At 43.5% G+C, this 25,242-nt stretch overlaps 3 protein-coding genes across 8 annotated transcripts; 1 reads left to right on the plus strand and 2 right to left on the minus strand.

Moving 5' to 3' along the window:
* Nucleotides 1-124: 124 nt before the first annotated feature.
* ZDHHC13 (zinc finger DHHC-type containing 13) lies at nucleotides 125-17,263 on the minus strand. Of its 4 annotated transcripts, XM_027696280.1 has the most exons (19): nucleotides 16,474-16,700; nucleotides 16,248-16,433; nucleotides 15,745-15,878; nucleotides 15,110-15,232; nucleotides 14,567-14,644; nucleotides 13,947-14,091; nucleotides 12,628-12,692; nucleotides 11,889-12,051; nucleotides 10,976-11,101; nucleotides 10,488-10,621; nucleotides 9,601-9,701; nucleotides 7,101-7,225; nucleotides 6,339-6,401; nucleotides 5,867-5,960; nucleotides 4,582-4,644; nucleotides 4,374-4,457; nucleotides 2,846-3,003; nucleotides 1,409-1,506; nucleotides 125-721 (listed from the first exon to the last, which is right to left on the minus strand). In XM_027696280.1, exons 2-19 carry the CDS (start codon nucleotides 16,266-16,268, stop codon nucleotides 586-588), a joined length of 1,911 nt encoding a protein of 636 aa, XP_027552081.1. In that variant the 5' UTR covers nucleotides 16,269-16,433; nucleotides 16,474-16,700; the 3' UTR covers nucleotides 125-585. The 4 variants fall into 4 exon arrangements, with proteins under 4 accessions (XP_027552081.1, XP_027552084.1, XP_027552082.1 ...); XM_027696283.1 differs by lacking the exons at nucleotides 16,248-16,433; nucleotides 16,474-16,700 and adding an exon at nucleotides 17,245-17,263; XM_027696281.1 differs by lacking the exons at nucleotides 16,248-16,433; nucleotides 16,474-16,700 and adding an exon at nucleotides 16,889-17,176.
* Nucleotides 17,264-18,274: 1,011 nt separating this feature from the next.
* On the minus strand, nucleotides 18,275-20,282 carry LOC113973793 (serine/threonine-protein kinase pim-1-like). Its single transcript, XM_027696318.1, has 3 exons — nucleotides 20,114-20,282; nucleotides 19,272-19,631; nucleotides 18,275-18,762 (listed from the first exon to the last, which is right to left on the minus strand). Exons 1-3 carry the CDS (start codon nucleotides 20,280-20,282, stop codon nucleotides 18,275-18,277), a joined length of 1,017 nt encoding a protein of 338 aa, XP_027552119.1.
* A 2,615-nt stretch (nucleotides 20,283-22,897) lies between these two features.
* On the plus strand, nucleotides 22,898-25,012 carry LOC113973803. Of its 3 annotated transcripts, none has more exons than XM_027696337.1 (2): nucleotides 22,898-22,977; nucleotides 23,689-25,012. In XM_027696337.1, exon 2 carries the CDS (start codon nucleotides 23,745-23,747, stop codon nucleotides 24,987-24,989), a length of 1,245 nt encoding a protein of 414 aa, XP_027552138.1. In that variant the 5' UTR covers nucleotides 22,898-22,977; nucleotides 23,689-23,744; the 3' UTR covers nucleotides 24,990-25,012. The 3 variants fall into 3 exon arrangements, with proteins under 3 accessions (XP_027552138.1, XP_027552139.1, XP_027552140.1); XM_027696338.1 differs by lacking the exon at nucleotides 22,898-22,977 and adding an exon at nucleotides 22,984-23,174; XM_027696339.1 differs by lacking the exon at nucleotides 22,898-22,977 and adding an exon at nucleotides 23,193-23,296.
* The last annotated feature ends 230 nt before the right edge of the window (nucleotides 25,013-25,242 follow it).

Raw genomic sequence — 25,242 nt, forward strand, 5'->3', positions numbered from 1 at the left:
AGGGCATATATGTGGAAAACATAAGGCAGAGTCAGGCTTTCTCTTATGGTTTTGTGCCTACCTCCTCTTAAAAACCTCACTGGTCACATGCCCCTTGAATCTATTTCAGTCTGCAAAAATACACTTAGAAGTATGAAAGCTCTATTTTATTACATGTAAACCTTTCAAATACAAAGACTTAATGGAGGTTTTCACAGCATAAGAAACAAAATTACAGTATAACCATAACATGAAGTTTTAAAATATGAACATTCACCTTAATTTTCAAATGTAATTGTCTTTTATTATCTGCAAGGATAAAGCAGAGAGTACCAATGTGGTTTTGAAATTCTGCCCTAAAAACTTACTTTTAAAAAATATATTCTTAGTGTCCTCTCATCACATAAAATTTTAAATAGTTTCAGCTCAAACTACAAACACACAATGACTGTTCCATATACAAACCTGCTGTAGCTTATGCAAGATAAAGTTTAATATTTGAAACAATAATAAAACCAAGCAACTTCAGAAGAATTTGGAAAAATTAACAAAATATCCAGTTTTATTTAGCTTTCAGTTCAACCATTTTAGAAATTAAGCAAAACTTTACACAGAATGAACATTTTTCTCCTTTGCCAGATGAAAAACATTGTATTGCTTGGTCCAGTCAATTATGTTGGGTTTGAACATACCAAAGCAACTGCACTGAAAAAAGTCTGCAAGATTCTGGAAGCATCCAAGACTGAAAAGGAGAAAAATATGCATTAATAAACCTAAAAAAAGAAGACTGCAAGCATCAAAACTACACATTCACCACAAGACAGTACTTCAGATATAAACCTGTCAGTTTTAAAATTGTGAAGTTGGGTTTTTTTAATTAAACAGTTCTCTATTGAGTGTTATTCCTTTGCTGAACTTTTACAACCTGTTTTATGTTAACAAATGAGAGTAGATGAAGTTGAACTCAACTACTTAATAGTTAGTCCTTAGCAAGATCCCATCTGTTAACATATAAGGAAACAAAGAAACAGGGAAACCTTGGTACCAATTTCTCTAAGTACTACAAGAGAAGTTGTAAAGGGGCCAGTTCATGTCTTAGTTCTCTTTCTGATCCTACACAACAGACAGAGAGACTGATGAACAAATTAAAGGACAGCTCTCCCTCACTCCAAAATAGTGTCTACTGATTAGTGCTATGGACTGATTTTGGCACATCTTTTTCCTGTGCACACAGCCATGCACAAAAAAAATCCACAGGTCTTGTGCTGGTTGTTTATTTCCTAGAGAAAAGGAAGTTCTCAGTAAGGAAAACAAGGCCCACTTCCTCCTCTTAGCACAACTCTTAACAGGCATGACCAGCACATCATATTTTTGCATTTATGAAGCAGTGAAGCAAATCACTTAAAACACTCTGTTAATCAATACCCACTTGTATGGAGTTCTCCTGAGTGAAACAGGATGCTTAGAGGATTTTCTCTGTATCAGGAGATTCATTCTTTCATGAGAGGTCAGCCCCAAGAATGCAATCTTAGTGAAAGGAAAATGTAAGTAACGGTTACAACATGAACACCACAAATCAAAATTCTGGTGATGCAAAAAGACACTAATGAGAAAGGAGCTTGGCCATATCTAACTAATAAGTAACTACTGCTATAACTGATGACTGAGAAGTATGTTTTTAAATGTCACTTAGGCTAAAACAGAGCCCAGCAAGCTGTAACATGAATGCTCCCACTGAGAAGGCAAGCTTGATTGGGCTGTCTATAAAGACTGCACTTCCACACGTCTGCAGAAGTCTAAGATCCATCACAATTAGGCACCAATCTCCTCAGATTTTGTCTATATTCTACCACACAAAACGGTAGAAAAAGATCCCCTGAAAAAAGGCCAAAATACTTGAGCAAAAAAGAAGTACGTATTAGAGATTCAACAATAACTTTTCCCTTTTCTTGACTCTGTGTTTTCTTTCACTGAGGGTCAACAATGAACTGCGATTTCTTTTCTGTATATTTCCTTACCTATTCCATTTTTAAATTTTTTAATCAACGTGAATTTTATAAACCCTCATAAATGGCTGCAAGGGTCCTTCACTGAATGACACACTAAATATCACAAAGCAGTACATTTAGAAATGACTCTGTAGGAAACACAGTAGTTAACTGTAAATATCCGTCCTAGATCCTGTTTTTTTCCCCTAGCACAATATCTCAGTAACTTGGATACTGCAGGAATCTAGCAGTACACATTACAATTGTGCAGTTGTTTTTTTTTCTAATTAAACAAGATGTAAGACAAGTCTTTAGCTCAGTGTGCTTAACACATATTTCGGTGACATCTTTCCTAAAAGCTGCTAAACGAGCTGTTTCCCAGATGTTTTAGGACAGCTTTTCTTTGTTTGCATAGCCAAGCTCTCTCTGAGAAAAACACAAACAAGAAATTTGACAGTCCTCAACAAGATAAAATCCAAGTTATGTACTTTTATTGTTGCAATGGGATTTAATACAGTCTAATGACACACTGCTGAGCTCTGCCACTGAATTTTAAACTCTGGACTAATTGTGCTATTGAGCTTTTGTGTCATTTTTGGGGCACTAATACCGGTTCTATTTGTCAAATACATTTCTTTTCTTTAAATACTTTTTATAGGTTTGGAATTTTTGATGAGTAGTAAACCCAGAACTCAGCTGTAGGAATGATCTGCAGACTGTGATCCTGCTTTTAACAGGGTGCATTTAAGTAGTGCCCTGAGATTTAAGAGAAGCTCCTTGCTGTGACAGAAGCCAGTCAAGGAAAGCAGGCACAAGGTTTTCAAGGGAGCAAATCATCCAGGGAAAAGTTCTAAGCATAAACTGAGGGAAAATAGTACCTGATAAAGCTGAACAGTGAGCCACAAGGAGGCCCAAACAGTGTGGAAACAGGCAACTGCAGAGATGTAGGAAACCCAGGGAGAGCAGTACACGACCTGTGTGAAGTATGTCCACGCTCCATCCTGGCGGTAACTTGTTGGACAATGGTTGGACCAATCTGAGAAGACATACAACCAGTTAATTATGTTTTTAAGCCCTTAAGAACTGAACAAGGATTATTCGCATGAAATGAATATTACATAGCAACGGGCTCTAGAAATACCCTGTTTAATATATCCCATTCCCACTTAAAAGCACCCACATAGATACATGACTGCTTGTTATTCTGGCTGCATAATCTTTACATTCTGAGTTCATAATCCACAGAAAGAACACTCAAGGCACTGCCTAAGCACTTTTTACATTATATTGAAGTGTCATAATCTCCCACTGTCAAGACTTCTGGAATTTTGCTTCGTGCTTATTTGTAACTTTTAGGACAAGAATTTATCATTTCTCTGAAACACCATCATCAACAAAAGGAGACTTGATGGTGACAATTCCAAGAAAGCAGTATTCTACCACTATCAAACAGACGTAAACTGGAATGTCCAATTCCTGCAAATTTCTTATGAGCTAATTAAGTCTAACACTTACACATTTAAGGTATTAGAAAACCCCCCAAACTACAAGGAAAGTAACTTTTTTTTCTTCTCTGTATCAGTAGAGCAATAAAGAGGTTTTCCTCTCACACTCCTTCACATACAGGAAATTGAGAAAATAACATGCTTTTTTCATACATAAGATCACCACCCAAACACAGGAAACTAACTCATGTTCACACAAGTGACCTGTGTCCTCCACTGGTTCATTGCACTCTATGTTGAATATTGTCTCATATCAACATAATGTGAAGCAATATGAAATAAAATTAACTCCCTCTGCTTTTTTATTTAAAAGGTTAGTGCTATGGTAATTCACCCTCAGGAATTACATCATAATGTTTCTCCTCTCCCCCCTCTAAGAAATGTCCTAATTTTTAAAAGTAACAGTTCAGATTTAATGAGATATACAGTTCTCTTCTCTTCAAAGTTATGACTACATTAAAGCCAAAAAGAAATGCTTGCAGGTATTCAATATAGATATTTCCAAATAACAAAATCAATAAAGCTTTTGTAATATTGTATTTACAAACTTATTTTCTATTACAGTAAAGAGCATCCAGCTTAGAACCTGTAACCTTCCTCCACATGGCTTCTCTATTTCACCTCTAACAAAAATTCTTCCTGCTATTTCATTTTCCAATGGACATCCCACTAGAGTTGTATCTTATTATGTTTGTGTTGAGCAAGAACTATGGTATTTGAGCAAAGACTCAGACATGAATTCCCACAGTATTGTCTCTTATTTACACAATAATGCCACTGCTGAAATATGGCATCACTTGTGCAGGTATAATTACACTTGCTGGAAACAAAACGCTGAAAAAAAAAGACCAGACACACACGTACTTGAAAAGTAAAGTAAAATAAATTCATGGATACATACACAGAAGAGTTCCATAGAGCAGCCAGACACCTGTCATTGTTAGGAAAGTCAGGAACAACAGGTAATAACAATGGTTCCCAATACCTGAAATTGAGGCAAGGAAAAAAATAAAAAAAAAATTTTGACAATTCAAAATTCAGCAGTGTTTGCATTTCCCCTGAAGTTAAATACGAATAAAAAGCAAGTCAAAACCATTTCTTGTTATTACCTCTGCCATCCACAAGAGAGTTTGACAAGGCTGATCTCTCTCTCAACTTTCTCCTGTAAGCCACTCCAATTTATATAATAGAATTAGTTCTGATAAAGTCAACCAGGATTTGTGTCTTCTTCAGAGCATGCCTTCAGCTGTTTTAGCTAGATGAGGACTAATTATGCAACCACAACTCTCCTCCATGCACAGTAAAATTGTCTCATATTGCTGAAAAGTCTAAGCTATTCGATTTGATTGTTTGACCTCGTGTGCTTCAGAATTGCAAACATACACAAAACCACCCCAGACCTCTATCAGAGAAACTGTTACATGAAGATATAAAAATATCTTTATTTAAATTACAATCATATTGCTCAGAGCCTCCAGACAATGCATCAGAAGGATGCACTACCACCTTGTAAATAGCAAACACCATAAAAATATTTCCAAGGATTTAATATTACAAAAAAAAGCTATTGGCAAAAAATTAAACAAAAAAAAAAAGCTAAAAATATATTGTTACAGATGAAAAGGTCTAACCTTAATATCTTGAGCATCACCAGTAATGAGCCAGGAAGGAAGAGGGTGAGAGGAAAGAACACAAGAGCACGAACAATGCCCTGTGGGGTTATCTCAGGGGTCCAGCTGCTCCTCTCACAACTGTCTCTAACAGTGAAGGAGGCAATGGAAGGTTGGGAGGACACCCAAGCCTGGCCAATTTCTGGAGTTCACTCTCCTCATCCACAGCTAGTGCTTTAAAATGTCAGAGTGTGCACACTTGTCTAGTTCTTTTAATATCTACTTTTGGACACATTGTCCAAAAAGTCAGTCTAACCCCCTTCTGAACCTTCTGACTCTGCCTGTATCTGCAAACCCTTACAGCAGCAAGCTCCAAAATTTCACTGCCTGCCACGTAAAGACAGGACTAATTTTAAATCCCTAGTTTTAGTATGATGTGCTTCTTGAGTAAGAGTTCTGCATTCACTTTAGCCACCATCTTCACATTTTTTCTCTTTCTTTTTTAACATTTCAATCATATCCCCTGTTCCTTCTTCTCTCAAAAGAAAGAGTTCCAGACTTTGTGGTTTCTACTCTTAGGGTGACTACTCCATCCCTTTAATCATTTTATTTGACTTTCTCTCTTCCATCTAACTAATTTCCCTCTGGCACCTACTAGAGCCCTTCAGTATCAACTGCGTATTCTTGTATCATGTGAGCTCCCTCTCTTTAAGGAGATAAATGTTACTTCTGCAACTTTTAAAATATGTGGCATTTGCAAATTTGATAAAACACACACTCTCACCTATGCACTGTCCAGTCCACAGAGAATGCTGATCATATCTGGCTACACATGCTTGGCAAGCAAGGCAATGCACAGATCTCAAAGGCTTCCTTACCTAGTTGAGAATGAAGGAAAAGAATACACTCATAGCAGAAGCATCTGTTTTGCTCAAAGTTTAAAGCATCATCTTGTAGGTTGTGCACATTTTGCACAATTACTGTGTAACAGACCTCACAACAGAACACAGATGAGAGCCATACATCTTAATTTTACATAAAAAAGAGATGGAAATAGTTGGGGTTTTTTTTAAGATTAGAGTCCAAGCATCTCAAATCATCTCTTGTCACTGTAAAAGATATAAAGAAATCCAAACAATATAGAAAAAAACCCTGGAGTAACACTCAAATGACAAGCAGAGAGAAAAATGCTTTTTATAGCAGCATTGAGTATAATGCAGGTTCACAAAGAAAACAAATACCAAAGGCCCACTTACAAGACATGATGTGCAGAATGTTCTGAAGTCCAAGTAACCCGCTTCTGCAAGACCTACAATGTTCTGAAAGACAAAGTATTTTGTGCTTGCATTTGGATCACATTTTCATAGGTGCTGTGAAGCTTTTTACATTGTGACTTCTGCAGTTTGTAAGTATTTTGAATGCCAAGCACTGACAGAACTCGCTATTTAAAAAGGTCCACAAGAAAACACAAACCAGTAAAAACTAATGCAGCTTCACCAATACAAGATTACACAGAAAAGTATCTCTATGTTGTCAAAATTAAGAAATAATGTGAACTAAATGTTCTTTAAAGTGAGATGGTGTTTACATACAAGACAGCTCTCATATAGTCAGCCAGACTTCAGGGAGATGAGGAAAGGTATGTCTTATTCACACTGCTATCCTACAGTTCTCCATGCTCATCTCTCTTTTTAGCCACAGACAACTGGAGCAGAAACCATACAGAATTTATATTTTTTAAGTGAAGTTCTATATGAATTTATATCACAGATAACATTATCAGGTCTGTAAGGTGTTTGGCCAAGCTCATACTTCAATGAAAAAAGATGGAGGCAAGGAAATAGTGGCAGGATGATGAAGGAAACAAGCAGTAGGAGGAGAAATTCTCTTGCTAAAAACTCTTAAAGGAAGAATATTTCACTGCTCTCAAGTTTACCAAAGCTGCACATAATGCCAAACAAATCAACCAGAAGTACATACATATTGCACCAGGTTACAGCCTTTACAAAATCACCTACCTCTTTTCTTTCTTCTTCTGAAGTCTTTATATATCCAGGATCAGTACTCCAAGTTTTATAGAAATAATAAAGAAGACCCATCATGCTGAACATGACAGTGATTTCAAGAATTATATTTGTTATATGTAATTGTCAGGTTAAGGAATAAATTCTTATACCACGTATCACCACTGTTTGTCAAACACACAAAATATTCTAAAATTAGTTTATGTTATTTTACAAGCAACACACAAAAAAGAAAAAATGATCTTCACCCTTATAGCAGGATCTTCTCTGTCCTTCAGAGGCCATCATATCAGAGAAGCTGAGTATCTGTCCAGTTTGAGTGCTGGAGAAGATTTTTACAACTGTATAAATCTGAATCACAATATGGCTCCCTGTCATCCTCCCTACCAGAGTGCAGACTTTTGCTTTTCAATGTTCAACAGATACAAAATGAATTTGATTTCTTTTTTACCTCCGAAGCTTCTCTATTTTATTTAAACAACTAGTCAGACATGCAGAGTTATAAAGCTTCCAGCAGCTTTGAGATTTGTTTGACTGCTGCACACACCCCTAAGTCATCAAACACTCAGTCTTATCTTCTCCTGTTCATTTCAGCCAAAAGCAATTGAATATACTCAGTCAGAAGAATGTAATAAAGCCATCCTGAAACTATTTTTGTCACTCAAAAAAACCCAAGCACACACTGCTAAATAATTCTGAAGGATATTAGGAACATAACTTTTATACTATGGACTACAACCATCAGGCAAAAGGGGGAGAAAAACATGCCAAGATTAACTGTCGCTATACAGCAACAGGGAAACGTGGAGTGGGACAAGTTTCTTACCAATTAAATTCATGCACCAAGCTTGAGAGCTCGGGCTGCTAGGAACAGTCCCTGATGCTCCCAAGGAGCAGGCAGAGAGCCCAAGCCCGAACTGCATCTCCAGTGACCCCTCTGTCACTCTGTAAACTGCACTGCAAATAACCCTTAAAAATCCAGTACTGCAACCTCCAGGTTGCTTTGTCTTATGAACTAATGCCACTGCAAACAGTCCTAATTAAAATCAAGATGATAAATCAAGAAATATTGGCACCATATATCACCAGCTGCTTGTTACAATGCAATTGCAGGGTGCAGTTGCAGAAGTCAAATGATGCTGCATTTCTTGTGGATACTGCTGGTCTATTTGCATTGCTATTGGTTTTTTGGAGCTAATTGAAATTCTTAATTAGAAGAGCTGGATTTTCATTCAGTCCAGAGGAACAGTTTGACAGACAAATACAGGTAACTAAAATCCTGAAAACTTTTATAATACCAGTTTCAGAAGGAAAACATATTAATGAGAAAAAGGGTTGGATAGTGAAATGAAAGACTGTCCACTGACCCACCTCACCAAGCTATGGTTAGACCTTCAAGGACACTGCTGTGCTTACTACCTTCAGCAAAGTGCCTGACTCAAATCCCTATCATTGGAATTATTTTCTGCCCCTTTTAATTTAGATGACACCAAGAAAACCTTAAAACTTCACAATACAGCACTGAATAACACAATTTTCATTTAGACAACCTTGTGTGTATCCCCAGCAGGAATATACTTGATCAGTTCATCGAAGTTAATCCTGGTAATTCTATTATAGACATCTTAATTGGGAACAGTACAAAAGAAAATGCCATTTAAAGGCTGAATTAAAAATTAATTAAAACTGTGTAGCAATATATTATAGCTAGTTTAGTACAAAATTATTTACAGTTCTAAGTATCTTCCTAAGTGCCTTCTCACAAAACTTTACCAATAAGTACATACCCCCTGTGTAACAAAAGAGCAAGGCACTGAAAAGAGTGCAAACTACTAAAGTGTTTTCGTACTCAACAGTGAAAAGCCTCTTCAGAGAAAGCAAATGAGAGGTAGAAATTAATCCACTGTATACTAAGGATTCAGAGTGAATAAAGACAAACAGGAGACTGGACGATCTATTTTGCAGGAACACAAAGAAATTTGTTCCTTTTTGGGGGTATGTGTGGAGGGTGTTGTTTTTAAAGGCAGAAGCATGAACACCACTGTCAAATCCTTGTCATTTTAGAAAGATGAGATGCTTTTAAAATTATTATTAATGCATGTATTATCCAGTTATACCATATGCCAAAATACATTACTGTATGAGAGGCTCAATGAGGAAGATTAGGAAGTCACATGGAGATGCTAACAGAAACAACTGGATTTATAACTGACATCTTCATTTTGATTTTCCAGTAACACATGAAACAGTTCAGATTATAAAGAAAACAAAAATCTGCTAAAGACAAAAGAAAGTACACATTCTTAGTCTGTATGCAACTTTAAATTAAAGCCAAAGTTACTTTGCCCCTCTCCAATGGAAGTAAACCAATCTTACCAGACATTAACAGTCATGGGGAATTATCTGGAACTGCTCATTAGTTTGCATGACCAGGTTTAGATTTACAAGGAACTATAGGGACAGTTCTATTGCATTTCCTGAGTATAAAGGATATCGGGCAGGAACCAGAAAAACCAGGTCATGGACATCCAAAAAACTGAACTTAGCAGAAATGCCGTGGGAAGATACCTTAGATTCTTGAGCCCCACGAGTTGCCTGAAATAACATTAAAATAAAAAAATAATATTTTTCAAAATATATTTAAAACACAAGTCCGTAGAATATAAATCATCTGGTTTGTTATTGTAAAAACTTCACGCACATGGTATATTTCAAGACTCTCAAAGCAATCAAGAACTGTCACTCAAAAGGATTCTTTATCCAGATGGACAGGGGGTCAACAATGCAAAAATAGACCTGATGAGTGCTCTGTTGCAGCCTAATATTATATATGAGAAGTGTTGTAGCACTGAGTGAGAACTACAGTCTCTGTCTATTTGCACACAGATAGCTTTGCCACATCAATGAATACCGACTGTTGCAGGAACTGTTGGAGAAAGCAGGAAAAGTACAAACCAGCTCAGGATAACACTGGGAGCTCTGGGGAGGCAGAAGGAGAGGGAATGGCTCACTAAAACCTGTTCTCTGTCAAAATACAGCAGGAAAAAGTTGTGATAAAACACATTTCTGAGCACTGTGAATGGATATCTCAGTGTCTGCCAGATGCAAACCATCAATAACACTCTTTAACATTAAAATTAGCTAACAGACTGTTTGGTGTTTTTTTTTAATCTTTCCGTGACAAGAAACTACTATTGTGTACAGCTAAAGACATTCAATTTCTATGGTCATTCATTCTAAAAAGTACATATATTTAAATTCTTCACACACTCTGCAACCATTTCTCAGGACGTATCTCTTAAGCTATGTGAAACTAAACTTTGAAAATATATCATGTCTCTGACAATTAAATACACATACAGAGAGAAAAAAGCCACAAACCTGACAAACAGTGTCATCCCAAATAGCAGGCAGAGAAGCAAACATCCTTTCAAAAGCCAAGAATCAGAACTTAAGTTCACGACATATCCTATGGCCCACATGAATGTCAAGGAAGATGCCAACATCAGGAAGAGCTGTTAAAATTATTATTGTGAAAGTATTCAAGTTATTGTTCTATTGTTATTGTATTATTGTTAAAGTATTCAATCAGGACTTACTTAAAAGTATTCACTTCATGTAATAACAGATGGTGAAAGACTCAAGATAGAGAAGACAAGGTGACACATCAACACATCAAAAGCAGGGGAGGAGGAATGACACAAAAAACTCCCACTCAAAACACTGCTATGTGCTTTTAAAGAATATTTTTTGTGCATCCAATTTCAGAAATCTCAGAAGTTGCTTGTTAGAATAGAGTTAATTTGCATATCACTCTAAACACAGCATGCTGTAGTTTTATTTCCATTAGTTATCACTTGGGAAATTACCTCATATTTCTCTACTATTTTCAGCAACCTGTTATTTTTCCTGCTTCTCATTCTTTCTTCCTCTTTCATCATATAAACCATGAAGTGATTCTGATTTTGATAAGCAAGGTCAAGCGGTGTCTCTCCCTTTAACAACAGAAGAAGTTATTTATTTATGCACTTAACACATAAATACTTTCCTTTTTAACAGAAGCAAGAAATGAATATAGTTAAAACAAGAATAACTGGGCAGCTACTTCCCAGTCCCACCTCCCCTCCTCTTATTTTTTAAGGCAAAGTAAGCTAAATTCCAGCTTTTAATATGCTTAATTCAGTGCTTTGTAATTCTGAAAACTGACACTTGCAAACAGATTGCACCCATTTGAGTTATCTGCAGGACTGCCTCCAGTAACATATTTACATAGTCATGGGAATTGATACTTTCAACATTTATACTTCTCACTATCAGTTTTTACAAATATTAAGAGGAAGACTTTCATATGTGACCAACCCAGGCATTGCCAAACACCAGCTTTCACATGTATTTTGAAGTCTCTGTGAGTCTGACTGGACACTAAGGAACTGTTACTTTTTAAAATCTGCCCAAGGTCATTAGTCTTCATGACAATGTTCTGAAGCAGAAAGCAGCCAAATCAAGAAACGAAGAAATAAAACAAACCCCCAAGAAAATGAAACAATGTTGAGGGAACACACAAGGCTTGGCTGTTCATTAAACAAATGTTGCAAAGAACCTCTGCATTCATACTTTGAGTCACACCTCAAGGAAGGCACTAAGTCCTTTCCGCGAAGTCTAAGAACATCTGTCAACTCCTGTTGCAATTGACACCCAACGTGAAGAGAGCTCAGATTTTTCTTGACATTTATTTTACACATTTATGCCACATGGGATGAAATATCATGAAAGAAATCATACCTTGACATTTTTTATGTCCAGGCTGGCACCAGCTTCCAGCAACAGATCCACTGCACTGATATTTCCTGATGATATTGCCCAATGCAGTGCAGTATTCTTTTGAACATTGTCTACAGCATTGAGAGAGGGGTTAAACTTTAAGAGAAACCTCGTGGGTTCTGGTCTAGATGAAAATAAAGTATAACAGTTAACGAACAGAAGACAATCTAAGCTGGAAATGAAACTTTTGAACGCCTTATAAAAATATCAGTGAAACAACAGGAGATATGCAACACCTTGTCTCAGAACAAGCTCATCAACAAGAGATCCAAGTTTAGAATTCAGGACCCACCTTGAAGGTTTTTCTCCAGATTATGTAATTTTACCGTTTTAACAAATATGAGGTCTATAACATAGATTGTATCTTCTACAACACCATGTGTAAGCTTATATCTCCACATTTTATTTATTCTAAATGCATTTCGCTGTGTCCGCTTCCATTTATTTTCATTTTGGGGAAAGCACAATAAGGCTGCAGATGATTCAGCCACAAACCTAAACTTCTTCTGGAAATTCTTTTGACTTTCTTTGCTATATCCAACGAGCTACTTCCTATCTCCTGATCTCTGAAATACTGGATATTTTAGTACAAATGAAAGTGAAAGGAATGTCAGTTGAAAAAAAAAATCGTAAGAAAAAATTCACCTCACTGCTTCTTGGGTACAATAAAATAGACCCTTCTCAGTTATTCACTACTTACCCAACGGCTTTTTGTGCTGTTAACATTAAAGGTGTTTGTCCATTGAAGTCTGTTGTGTCTATGTTCTAAGAATAAGAAAAAAACAAGCAAGTGATTACCAGTGATTTCAGGAAACAGTGAGGTGGTCAGATTTGGAGCTATACAACTGGCTTAGCTTCACAAATGAAAAGAAAATGGAAAGAAACCAAATTACATCAGCCAAGAAGCCAACACTTATTTAAACATTTTTCCTCCCTCTACGAGTCTTGCATGTCGTTCCTTCCAGAATATTCTGAGTTTCCACTAAGGACACTTTTAAGGGAGAGTCTCCACAAAGGATATTTTCAAGTGAATCACGTTAACCACCTTCCTTGTGTAAACAGAATACATAACAGAATATCCAAGTACATAAAACAGGTTTATTAAAACAAGAAAGGATTGGTTGATTACATATCTCAAAACAAACACTTCACTTGTATTACCTAATTTTCTTCCTTCTTAACAATGAAGGTTTCCTTGTTCCCTGCTTCCACCTATCATTACATTAGAACAGATTTACTTAAAAGAAATTATTAAATACTTGGATTTTTTCAGCTGAAGATAGGCGAACTAACAGTTTTATTAAGTCTGTGATACACATCACTATACCTACACTCCAGAAGGCAGTTATTCTACCAAAGAGAACTCTATAAGAAAGAAAATAAACCTAGAAAATTTTTAAATCCTAACACTCAATGTTTCTAAGAAACAGTCTTGATCATATAAGAACCCTTCTCTCATTTTTATTAGAAAACTATTACACTTGTCATTAATTCCGCTTATTTCAGATGTAAGTTGGGAGATATCAACTACCATGGATACAATATAAAATTAAAGAAAACACAAAAATTAATAAAAATTCAGACCTAGTCTGATGATCTATTCTGCATACTTCAATTGATGGACAATTCCATGGATGACTAGTTACAAAACTGTAATCAAATCATAAATACTTCATGATGTATATCCATCATATACTTTTTGTTCTCAGGTTTAAATGCCAGTTGTCATTTCCACAGCACCACAAATCTGCATAGCCTTAGCAGTGCTCCTTAAATACTCTGAAATGTAGGTGAATCTGGACATGTGGGGGATGACAGGAACAGGGAGGACTATTAAAAAAAAATTTTAAAAAACATATATTAAAAAAATCTAAGTTTATCTGAACTTATAACACAGAAAAATAGTTATAAAATACCTGCTTTTCATGTAAAAAACAAACCAGCTAATTCTGAAATGTATCCTACACACAGGCAGCTACTCACAAGTAGAACACAACAACTGGGACATCACCAACATACCTGGCCTTTTGATATGAGGTAAGCTATGATGGGCATGTGTTGGAAGAGCACTGCTAAATGAATGCTACTGAATCCTTCCCCATCAATAAGACTGGGATCCGCTCCACATTTCAACAATAATATGACCATGGGTAGGTGTCCTTGTCTACAACGATATATGAAATGAAACTATAGAGATGATGAAAAAAATGGGTATTTTAATGAAAGCATTGCCCTAATAATTCTCACAGAGACCTCACAAAAAAACAATTTTTTTTCAGATTCTCATGCTTTTATTCAGGAAAATACTTTTAAGCTACAAGTTTGTATCAGGAAATTTATATTAAATATACACCTTAAAAAATCAGCCTAGGGCAAACTGTTAATTTAGAATACCGTGGTTATTCTACAGTAATCTCTCCTGTAAGCAGTCATCCAAGTATCCAACTCTGGCAGAAGACTGATAGTCCAGAAGAAAGCACTGATCTTCCAATATGAGAATTGGCACTCAGAGAAGTTATGCCAGAATAATTATTTAAGGTTATGTTTTCTCCAGACAAGCAGTGCTTTGTTCTTTGTACCACACAAAATGCTTCTATAGCTTTTAATATCAACAGATATTAAAATTGCAAGCAACATACCTAATGGCCCAGTGAAGGGGAGTAGAATTCAAATCTCCACCCAGCTGATCCACTATCGCACCTTTGGAAATATAATATCTGTGTAATAACAACACAATAAGATCAAGAACATAATAAGACATAATAAATATATACTAATGATAACATAGCTCTAGTAATGTGGCAGTAGCTTACAACAAAAAAAAAAATCACTAGAGAAGCAAACTGACAAAAGTTTTTGCAGTAAAGGACACTTTTCAAGAAAATGTTTGAGAAAAAATACAGTCATTAGCAAGGTACTTATAAAATCAGCTGTCATGTTTGTTAAACAAACCAAACCCAGGAAAATGATTTCATGTACTACATGATTTCACATATAAAGAAACCAGGCTATCTTCGCGTTGCGGTGACATTTCCACAAAGGTAATTGGGTTCAAATTTGAATTTCATGCTTTTCTTCTCAAGCAGCAGGTTCCTTTGTTTTCAAGTACAAAAGCAACAAAGAGATTGTAAGTTACAGTGGCAAAATACTTGTTTTACTTTCACAGGGACTCTTGAACTTACTTAACCAGCTCCTGTCTGTTGTTTATTGCTGCCCAGTGAAGAAGAGTCACATTTTCTTTGTCTGGTTGTCGAACATCATATCCTGCTTCCACCAGTTCTCTGCATCGCTCTAGCATTCCATACCTTGAATGAGAAAAAAAAAATCAATTTATTTATCATTTGTTAAATATCCTCCAGTTTGGAGACAGCCACATACTAAAGAAAGAATAAATCTCCGTGAGCATTACCCAGCAGTTCCTACTTGTGCAAATTCCACATTGCATTCAACAGAAGTCTTGCAAAAAGAGCTGGGCTCTTAACAAACCCTCTACTTAACAAACTTGCTTGAAATGAAATACCTTTGTTTATGATAAAAATATTTACAACAGTAGCTGTAAATGATCTTTCTTCACAGAATCACAGAATATGTCGAGTTGGAAGGGACCTACAAGGATCGTCGAGTCCAGCTCTTAGCCCTACACAAGGACCATCCCCAAGAGTCACACCATGTGCCCCAGAGTATGATTAAAACTTCTTCCACTACAGGGAGAAAATGAAACTGAAAATGTTTCCTTTGTAAGAATATCCAGACTGGTTCACATTTAAGGACGCTCCCATCTATTTCACCACTTGGCACACTCAGAATGTGTACTTACTGTGTAGCCTTGACAATATCACAGGTGCTGGGTTCTTCAACAATGGGATATGGTCCTGGTAAACCTTTATCCCCGTGGGTGCTGTGATTGTTGTGCATGTGAGGTCGATGAGGTCCACGGCAATGGCCTTTGCACTGTCAGTTAACAAAGCATTTATCAGCCATTATTATTTATGGGTTGTACACCACATACACAGCAGCTCTGCCACACCAGAAATCACAGTCCACGGCCTTGGGAAAGGCTTTAAACGCGCTCGGGAGCCACAGTGCCACCCACACAGCCTGAAACCACACGCCATGGAACAGAAGAGGCACAGGCAGGGCAGGACGCGAGCCGCTTGTTGCCGGGAACCCCCGCCAGACACCCCCCGGCAGCACCGCGGGGACCGCACGGCCGTCCCGCTCCGGGCCTCGGCGGCCGCGCTCCGCCACCCACCGCCCGGGGCAGCGCCGGCCCCTCCACCCTGCTCCCGGCCCGGCACTGTCCCCGGGCTCCCCGCTCACCACCGGGCCGCTGACCGCCATCCCCGCGCCCGCCGCAGCTTCCTGCTCCCGCTTCCTGGGAACGGCTCCGGGGCGGGGCCCGCGCCGGGCACACACGGCCCGGGCGGGGCGGGACCGGCGCCGTGCGGGCGAGTCCGGGAGACTCGAGTCTGACCTCCCCTGGCCGTGCAGGGGATCGCGGGGGAGCTGTCCACGTTCCCCGGCCGTGCAGGCGATCGCGGGGGACCTGTCCCTGACGTTCCCCGGCCGTGCAGGGAACTGTTTCTGACGAGCCCCCGCTTCGGCTCGCGCGGGCAGTTCAGCGGCTTCCAACTTTCTTCGGTTGTGGCTGAAAATGGTTCCTTCCCCTTTTGCAGGGCAGCCACACGGAAAAACTCGGTTTCGCACAGTATATCCCCCAAGGTCGGGGACAAGAAGCCTTTTGGCGAAACTTTGCGGGAGTTGTGCCTCAGCAGCTGGAAGGGATCCCCTGGGGAAGGGTCTGGAGCGCGATTCTGATGAGGAGCGGCTGAGGGACCTGGGGGGGCTCAGCCTGGAGGAAAGACCTTCTCACTCTCTATAACTCCTTGAAAGGAATAGTGCCACCACTTTGCTGGCATGGTTCCCTCAAGGATTCAGGGCCATTTGGAAGTCATACTTCCAGCCCCCAGCCGAGCTCCGATGTCCCCTCACGACAACCAGGATGAGGGAGGAGCCGCCATTACGGGACAAGCCGTGAGTGGGAGCAGTCACCCCCTAAATAAACGGGGATAACCTGGGAAAACACCCACAGGTGTCAAACACCCACAACTTTCCCAGGTGATCGGGACCTGGCAGCCCTCAGAGCTACTCCATCTCCTCTGCCCTGAGGAGAAGTTCCCCCCTGCGTGGGGGGCAGTGATCACCAGCTCTCGATGGCACTGAGTGTGGGCAGAGAGGGACAGGGCAGTCTGTGGGGACTTGCGGACCTCCCGCTCCTGAGGGAAACGTGTGATGGCTTTAGTGAATTAGCAGTTACCCGAAAAGGGAAAATTATAACGCCCAGCTCAGCCTCCTGCTTACGTGGGACTCAGGACTCTCGCAATCCCCTGAGGGCGGGGTCCTTGCTGGAAGGATGATGGCTCCTGCCAAGCCTTCAGGTAGAGGCTTGGGTAGACATTCAGGGTTGGCAACCCGCAAAAAAAGGAAGAAAAATGAAAAAGCAGATGCATCTCTGAAAAAAACCAAATCCTTATTTTGGGAGCACAGGGCAGTAGGCAGAAGGTGGCACAGGCTTGTTGCTGGCACCTCACCACTGGGCCTGGGCTGGCACCTGGGTGCTTTGCCGCAACTAGACCTGTTATTGCACTTTCCCTCTCCATCAGCTGCTTTTAAGGTACAAGGAGATATTTTGGGGAGCAGAATGAGACCAATACCATGGCAGTGAGCCCAGGATCTCAACAATTGTGAATGAGAAGGAAAGACAGAAGAGGAAGTCAGTTCTTTTTCCCATCTCAAAGCTGAAGCTGAGAAGGGGAACATCAGATGAAAAAATAGACCATATTAGAGTACACAACTACAGGGAGAACTCTGCCTTCCTGGTCAGCAGGTGCTACTGGGATTCCGTGATGCTGTGTTCGAATAGGAAAGTTTCCAGAAAGGACTTGGGTGGAAATGCAACTTCTTCCACACAGAGTTAAAAAACTGTGGGCTACAAGGTGCAAAGTTATCAAGACTCCCTCCATACCATAATATAACTCCTACCTCAGTTTCCCTTGGAGTCAATACGGATGACTTGCGATGCCACGAGCATGTGCCCAGAGCCCAGCCTTGCCTGCCCATTCTTGAAAATTATGAAAGAAAGACTCTGATTCCCCTTTTGAAAAACATGTTTCTTCAGCTGAAGCTGCTAAATATGACTCAGTTTGACACATGGGAAAGGGTTTTGGGTTGTTTTATTTTTGGGGGGGCTGTAATAGGGTGATGTGGAAATGCCTGCCTCACAGCCAAGGGTGGCGGCAAATCTCTTCCAGCAATGGCCTGTCCCAAGGGCACTGGGATAAACACCATCAGATCAGGTGCTGGCACTCTGGGGAGAGAAACCAGAAAGCAGCGGTGAGTTGGAGAAGGCTCCTGTGCCCCTTGTGCCAGGCCATGCCACGCCACGTGTGCTCAGCGCTGCACAAGCCTCCTGGCCGACTCTGCGCTGTGGAGCAGAGTGGGATGACAGAACATGCACCAGCTCCTTCAGCAACCGGTGCAAGATCAACCCCGTCAAGGGCCACCTCCTGCAGCCACCAATGGGAGACAAAGCTCCTGCGGATCTGTGTGAGCGCTCTGCTGGTGTGCACGGGGCTATCTCCCAAAGCCTGAGACCAACCTGAAGAGACCTGCTGCCAGGAGCAAAGCTGCCCTGCCATAATGTCCTCATCCTCCTCGAAGGGGAAGTTCCCACACACCATGACACAGAGCAGCACGCCCAGGGACCAGATGGTTGCCAAGTGGCCACGGTAGAGGCCAAAGTGGATCCACTCCGGTGGGCAGTATTGCTGTGTTCCTATGGGATACAGGCGGCGTTGTTCAGGCAGATGCTGCCGCTGGCTTCCAGAGCCTCGCCTGAGCATTCTCTTGGATGCAGAGGCTGCACTGCTGTCCACAACTCCCCCCCCAACACCGCCCTGCGCTCCCACCCAAGTGAGCAAACCTAAGAAATCCTTACACAAGGCCAAGAAGGGGAGGGGAGCAGCCCAAGCCCTTCTGCGCCTGCAAAGCCAAGGGGCTGGTGCAAAGGTTTTGCAGCCCCCCCACCTCTGCTCCCTCCCCTGGGGGTTTGTTTTTGTCATGTTGGCTCCCCTGGCCCCAGCCCAGGGCAGGGTGGGGGACAGAGGCTGTGGGGAGGGCCAGGAGCCGGCTCCTGTTTCCCAACCTCTGTACCGAGCCTAAGAGGGGCTGGCAGCCAGCGGAATCCCACAGCAAAGAGTGGCCAAGGATGGAAGATGTGGTGAGCAGCCAGGCTGGGCCATGCAGTGGCTGTGCATGGGAGCACAGCCCCAGCTGTGGGCTCACCTGCAAAGCATGTGTAGGGCTCATCCCAGAGGAAGGTGGCAAAACTGAAGTCGTTGAGCTTGAGGTCGCTGGTGTCCGGGTGGAGGATGATGTTCTCTGGCTTGATGTCGCGGTGCAGGACACCGCAGTGGGCGCAGTGCCACACAGCCTCCAGCACCTGGCAGAACAGCCAGCATGCCGTCTTCTTGCACAGGAACTCCCACTCCACAAGGAGGTCAAACTGATCCTGTGCTGGCTCCAGATGCTCCGTCACCAGCAGGAAGCTGTCAGGCAGCTCAAGCCAGTTGAGGAGCTGGGTGATGCTGGGGCAGCTTCTCCAGGAACACTGTCTCCGTGGGTCGGTCCATGGGTGCTGTCGAGCTGTGGGGAGGAGACAATGGCACCAGTGGGTTTATTGCTGCCCAGTGGTTGCAGTGCCCCCTGCCTGGGATGCTCCAGTGCAGCCTTGTCCAGCCTCCCTGGTGCTGGGCATCCCTGGGCCCAGGATGCTCCAGGTCCCAGGGTGACCCCACGCCCACTCCCCCCAAAGCTATGTCACAGCTTCCACACTCCTGGCCCTGGGCTTATCCCTGCATGTGATGCCCTAGTTTGTGTGGGTGGCCCCACTGACTCACCAGCTCGCCCCACTGGAAGAGGCTCTGCAGGACCAAACATTTGATGGTCTCCTGCAAGCCAAGGGGAGAGTCAGGCTGAGCTTGGCAGCAGCCTCACCTCCTGGCCCTCCTCCTCTGCCCCGCTGCCACCCATGCCCCTGAGCAGGACCCATTCCCAGAGGTGAACTGTGGCTGTGCCATCCTGTCATTGTGCCCACGTGTTGGATTAGACTAGGGCTGGAAACCTGCGTCCTATTATCCCATTCCAGTAAAGTATTCCCAGTGGCACAGCAGTAAGCGTCCTGGAGTTGCTGGTGCCCAGTCCATGGCTCTGATGAAGCTGCAGCAGTGCCAGCTGGGAACACCGTCTGCTTGGTGCCAGAGAAGATCCTCCAGCAGCAAAGAGAGGTGTTCCCATCTCGGGCACTCTCCCAAGCCAGCTGTGGAGGAGCAGGATGAGGACTCTGTCAGCACATCTCGCAAGAGCCTCCATGTCTCCCAGAACTTCCATCCCTGGCAGCCAATAGCGGGGGAGTTGGGGGAGATGCCCAGTGCTGCCCTCCCCATTCAGGGCAGGGTCCAGGGCACCGTGACCCCCCCGGGGAAAGATGCTCAGCCCCAACCCACCCTTACACAAAAGGGAGATGAGAAGAGCAGGGTACCAGGGGCACAGGGCCCCCCAGATGCCCCCCAGCTGTGGGTTCCCCCTCCCTCCTGCTCCCTTCCAGCTCCACACCGTGGAGCTCAGAAAGTAAAAAAGAAATACAAAAATAAAACGAAAGGAAACAGCTCCTCAGTGGATTCCTGGAAGAAAATTCCATCAAGGGCCATTAGGCTCCTGTGGCTCCTTCCCGCAGAGCAGGGGGGCTGCAGAGATCATGGTGGGGTGGCCCCAAGGACTCGTAGCTGGGCATTGCCCAGGCACAATCCCTCCTGGATCTCCTTGGCACCCCATCCTGAGGCAAGGATGGTCCTGAATGTCCTCCTGGATCTGTCCCAGGAAAGTCCCTGCTCCCTGGTGTACCTGGGCAGGGGTAGAGGGGACCCCCACACACACATGCACTCATCTCACCCACTGCCCCCTACGCTGGCTTCGCCCCGTGGGTGCTGACCACCATTTTTACAGTGTCCAGCCCTGAGGAGAAGCCAAGAGCTCCAGGTAAGGGATTAAACCCCAAATCAGTGAATAATTAACCAAGGGAAAAACAAGGGTCCTGGGCCCTTGTCCTCACTCCAGCTCTGCTCCTTCCCCTGCTGCCACTCTCTGCCCTTCCTTGGCAGTGAGGAGGGTGGAGGGAGAGGGAGATAGAGAAGGTGGGGCTCAACCTCTGGAAATGAGTCACCAGCCCATCCTGGGAAGTTTCCCAATGCAGTGACTGGTTTCCAGTCAGCTGTAGCCCCATTCCCCTGCACCCACTGAGTCCTGTCCAGGGTTTGATCCTGGCCACACACGAAACACCACTCAGCTGCTTGCTTATCCCACCTTTGTGAGTGGGAAACATGGGTCATCCCATGGGACAGTGAAAAGTCCTTGAGGAGGGTAAACCCTGCTCAGCAACAACCCAACCACCCATATATGATCTACAGCATTCCCATTCTGAATCCAAAGACAGCATGTGCAAGCTACTGGGAAGAAAGGAGCCCTATCCCAGTCATAACCAGACCAGTGTGTTACAGTAAATTGGCAAGTAAAATCTTCTAAGACTCATTTTACGGCAGGCATTATTTATTTATCTGGGCACACAGGGAGGATCTTTCTTCTAATCGTGTGTGTCCTGTTTTCCCTCAGGTAGGGAAATATTTACTTACAATTTTCCATATTCATCAAATGTCTTACATATATATGAACTTTCTGAGAGAAGCAGTGTATATGTAACTAGCTCTACGAAGTTCTTCAGAAGTCCTTATTTGATCACTAGAGGTCTTCTGGTGGTCTCTTGGGGGTCTCTGGTGGTTGGTTGGAGCTTGAACTTGAACTTGTCCACTGAGCAGTGTATTTGCAGCATCTTTGCTCAACATCTCTTATCAAAAACTTACTTATGTGACAACTACTCTAACTCAAAGCATTCAGAAACTTACTTATTTTGCAACTACCCGAACAGAAACTTGTATTGTAAAGGCTGGGGGGAAAATTACTGAGCAATGGAGTATTGCTCACAAGTGGGAGCAAGCAGCTAAGTAAGTGGGAGTAAGCTAAGCAGCTCAGATAAATCTGCAGAGCCTCTGCTTTAAATAGGTTTTTCCCAAAGAACTGTCCAACAGAAACCTCTTCCTGGTCCTCAACAACCATTTTTGGGGAGCTCCCCAGAGATGGGGGAACTCCAACTCTCTTTGTTGCTGGAGGAACCTGTCCGTCATAGAGGGGAGGGTGTTGTCAGTTGGCACCTCTGCAGCGTCCTGGGAGCTCTGGGGTGAATGCTGGTGGCTCCAGGACTCTTCCTGCTGTGCTACTTGCTCCTTCACTGGAGCCAGCTGGGCTCCCATTTTTACTTCCAGGCCTTTCCTGGCCACGTGCATCTTCAAGGATGAGCAAGTTCTGCTACTGATACCCGCAGCTCCAAGGGAGCAGGGAGACCTGTCCACAGGGTCTTGTTTGTCTGGAGTCCAGCAGGTCTCACTGAGGCTCCCAGAGAGACAGATGCTTACAGAAGAAGTAAGATGCTCAGAGGAATGTAGGATTTTGGGAGGATGGAGGCTCTTAGAGGAAGGGAGGTTCCTGGAAGGCTTTTAGAGGGAAAGGAAGCTCTCAGAAGGAAGGAGGATCTCCAACAGAGGGAGATTCTTGGCTGGATGGAGGATCTCTGATGGAATGATTTCCTTGGAAGGGCAGAGGCTCTCCAAGGGATGGGGAGTCATGGTGGGAGCAGCCTCTCAGAGGGATGGAGGTTCCCAGAGGAGCTGGAGGAACTGGACAAGCTGTGGCAGGGCAGGTGGCCTCGTTTCACCAGCTCCTGCAGTTCCATCCACAATGGGTTCCACCTGTGTGTGGGGACACCTCTGTGATGTTACAGTCCTGTGGGTGGGGACACCTGTGTGATGTCAGAAACCCCATCCTGGTGCTCATGGCAGCACAAATGGAGGTGTTGGCTACTGGAAAATCTGAGGGTGGAATGGTGAGATCTTTGCAAGGTTTAGTGAAGGCTTTGTAGGAACAACCAGAAAAGGAATGCTCATAGGGATCTGTTAGATGGGAAGCAGTTTGGAGGGAGAGGGAAATGAATCCATTGCTGCAATTGGCCCTTCAGGAGGTGATGGAGCAAGATGAATCTCTGGGAAAGCAGCTGGAAAGAAAAAATCCCACTGCCATAAGGTCACCTGGCTCATGTGCTATGGGAAGGCAGTGCATGTTCTTTTTTGGGATTTTACTCGGAGTTTTGATCACGTCCCTCACAGAATCCTTTTGGAGAAGGCGTCCAGCTTTGAGATGAGCAGGTACAGGGTGTGCTGGGTGAAGAACTGGCTGCTGTATTGCTTTTTGGTGGGATAGAGTTCCTTTCTTCATAGTAGCTGACACAGCACTGGGTTTGGATTCAGAATGGGATAACAGTTGGATGGTTTGGTTGTTGCTGAGCAGCGCTTGCCCTCCTCAAGGACTCTTCAGTGTTCCATGGGACAAGCCATGTCCCATGCTCTGCCAGCGAGGCGGTGACAACATCCTCCTTCTCCTCCTCATGACTGTGTCCTACTTGGCCAAGAATGTTACATCCAGTCTGCTCCAGAGGGGCCTCGAGTGCCCACAGGGAGCCCCTTTCTCCCCCATGAAGCCCTGGTGAGCACTGGGGTGAGGCAGGGCCATGTTATGACACAGATGTCCTCTCCCACAGGACTGACATCACTACACAAGAGGTGCCACCACCTCCCAGCTCCCAGTGTGGTCACGATGGGCCGTGTTGGAGCCATGAGCGATGGCAGCATCCTCCTCTCCTTGTTTGTCCTGCTGCTGGCCACTGCAGCTGTCTGGCTGGCCATCGGCCACTGGCAACAGCGGGTGCTGGGGACACCGAAGAACCCAGGGAGCCAGGCCAGGGGCTCTCCGAGCAGCCAAGTAGCTCCAGTGGAGGCTCCCAGTTCCTCCACAGCTCAGGCAACCGCTCCCCAGCATCCAGATGCTCCTGTGAGCCCCGAGTACATCCCCTGTGGCTGTGGCCCCAGCTGCACCCCCTGCATGGCAGTGGCCCAGGAGCTGCAGGATTTGGTCATGTCGGTGTGGGTTGGGAATGGGATGTCTTTCCCACTGGATTCTGAGGTGTGGCAGGTGTTGTGGGAGAACCTGGAGGAGCTGGTGGAGCGAGGCCACCTGCCCTGCTGCAGCTCGTCCAGCTCCACCAAGAGCCCCCATTCCTCCAAAAGCCAGCTCCCATGGAGAACCTCTGTCCTTCCAAGAGCCCTCATCCGTCGGCAAGCCTCTGTCTTTTCAATATCCTCATTCCTGCCAAGAACTCGATTCTGTAAGAGATACTCCATCCTTACAAGAAGACCATGCCATGGGAGAGCCTTCATCCCTCCGAAAGCCTCCATTCCCTCCAAGAGCCTCCATTCCTCTGAGAGCCTCCACCTTCCAAGAGCCTGCATTCCTTCCACAGGCCTCCGTTCCCCTGACAGCATGCACCTTTCAAGAGCTTCCATTAGTTCCACAAGCTTCCAGTCCTCTGAGAGCCTCACTTCTTCCCAGAGTCTTCATCCCTACAAGAGCTTCAGTGAGAACTGCCAGACTCCAGATGGAGTAGCCCCCATAGACCAGTCTCCCTGCTCCCTCGAAGCTGCAGATATCAGCAGAACTCACTCATCCCTGAAGATGCACATGGCCAAGGAAAGCCTGGGTGTGAAAATGGGAGCCCAGCCCATTCCAATGATGTGTTCCCAGGAGCAAGCAGCACAGCAGGAAGAGTCCTGCAGCCACCAGTGTCCACCCCTTGACTCTTGGGATGCTGTGGTAGTGCCAACTGGGAACACCCCCTGTGTTGGAGAAGCACAGATGAGCACCCTCAGTGCAAGAGAAGATCCTCCAGTGGCAGAGGAAGTTGCAGATCCCCCATCTCCAGGGAGCTCTCCCCAGCCAGATGTTGAGGACCAGGATAAGGTTTCTGTTTGCAGCTTGGATACTTCTGCAAAGCATCTATGTTAAATAAACCAGCTTCTTCCCGAAGAGCTGTGAGTGCTTCCACTGGTCTGGTTTTGACTGGCACAGGGGAAAAGATCACAAGACAACTGAAGGGGTTCAAGCAGAGTAGTGGGTTCGAGTAGAGTATTAGCTTCAAGCAGCTATTGCCATTTATTAAGGGTGGTTCGCTCTATTTATAGGGTAGGTAGGGAAGGCTCTAGAAAGAGGGGAAGAGCATGGGACTGACAGAGGTTGTAAGCAATCAGGGAAGGAAGGA

Source organism: Neopelma chrysocephalum, unplaced genomic scaffold (genome assembly GCF_003984885.1).
Source record: "Neopelma chrysocephalum unplaced genomic scaffold, ASM398488v2 Primary Assembly neopelma1_106b, whole genome shotgun sequence".
Classification (NCBI taxonomy): Eukaryota; Metazoa; Chordata; class Aves; order Passeriformes; family Pipridae; genus Neopelma; species Neopelma chrysocephalum.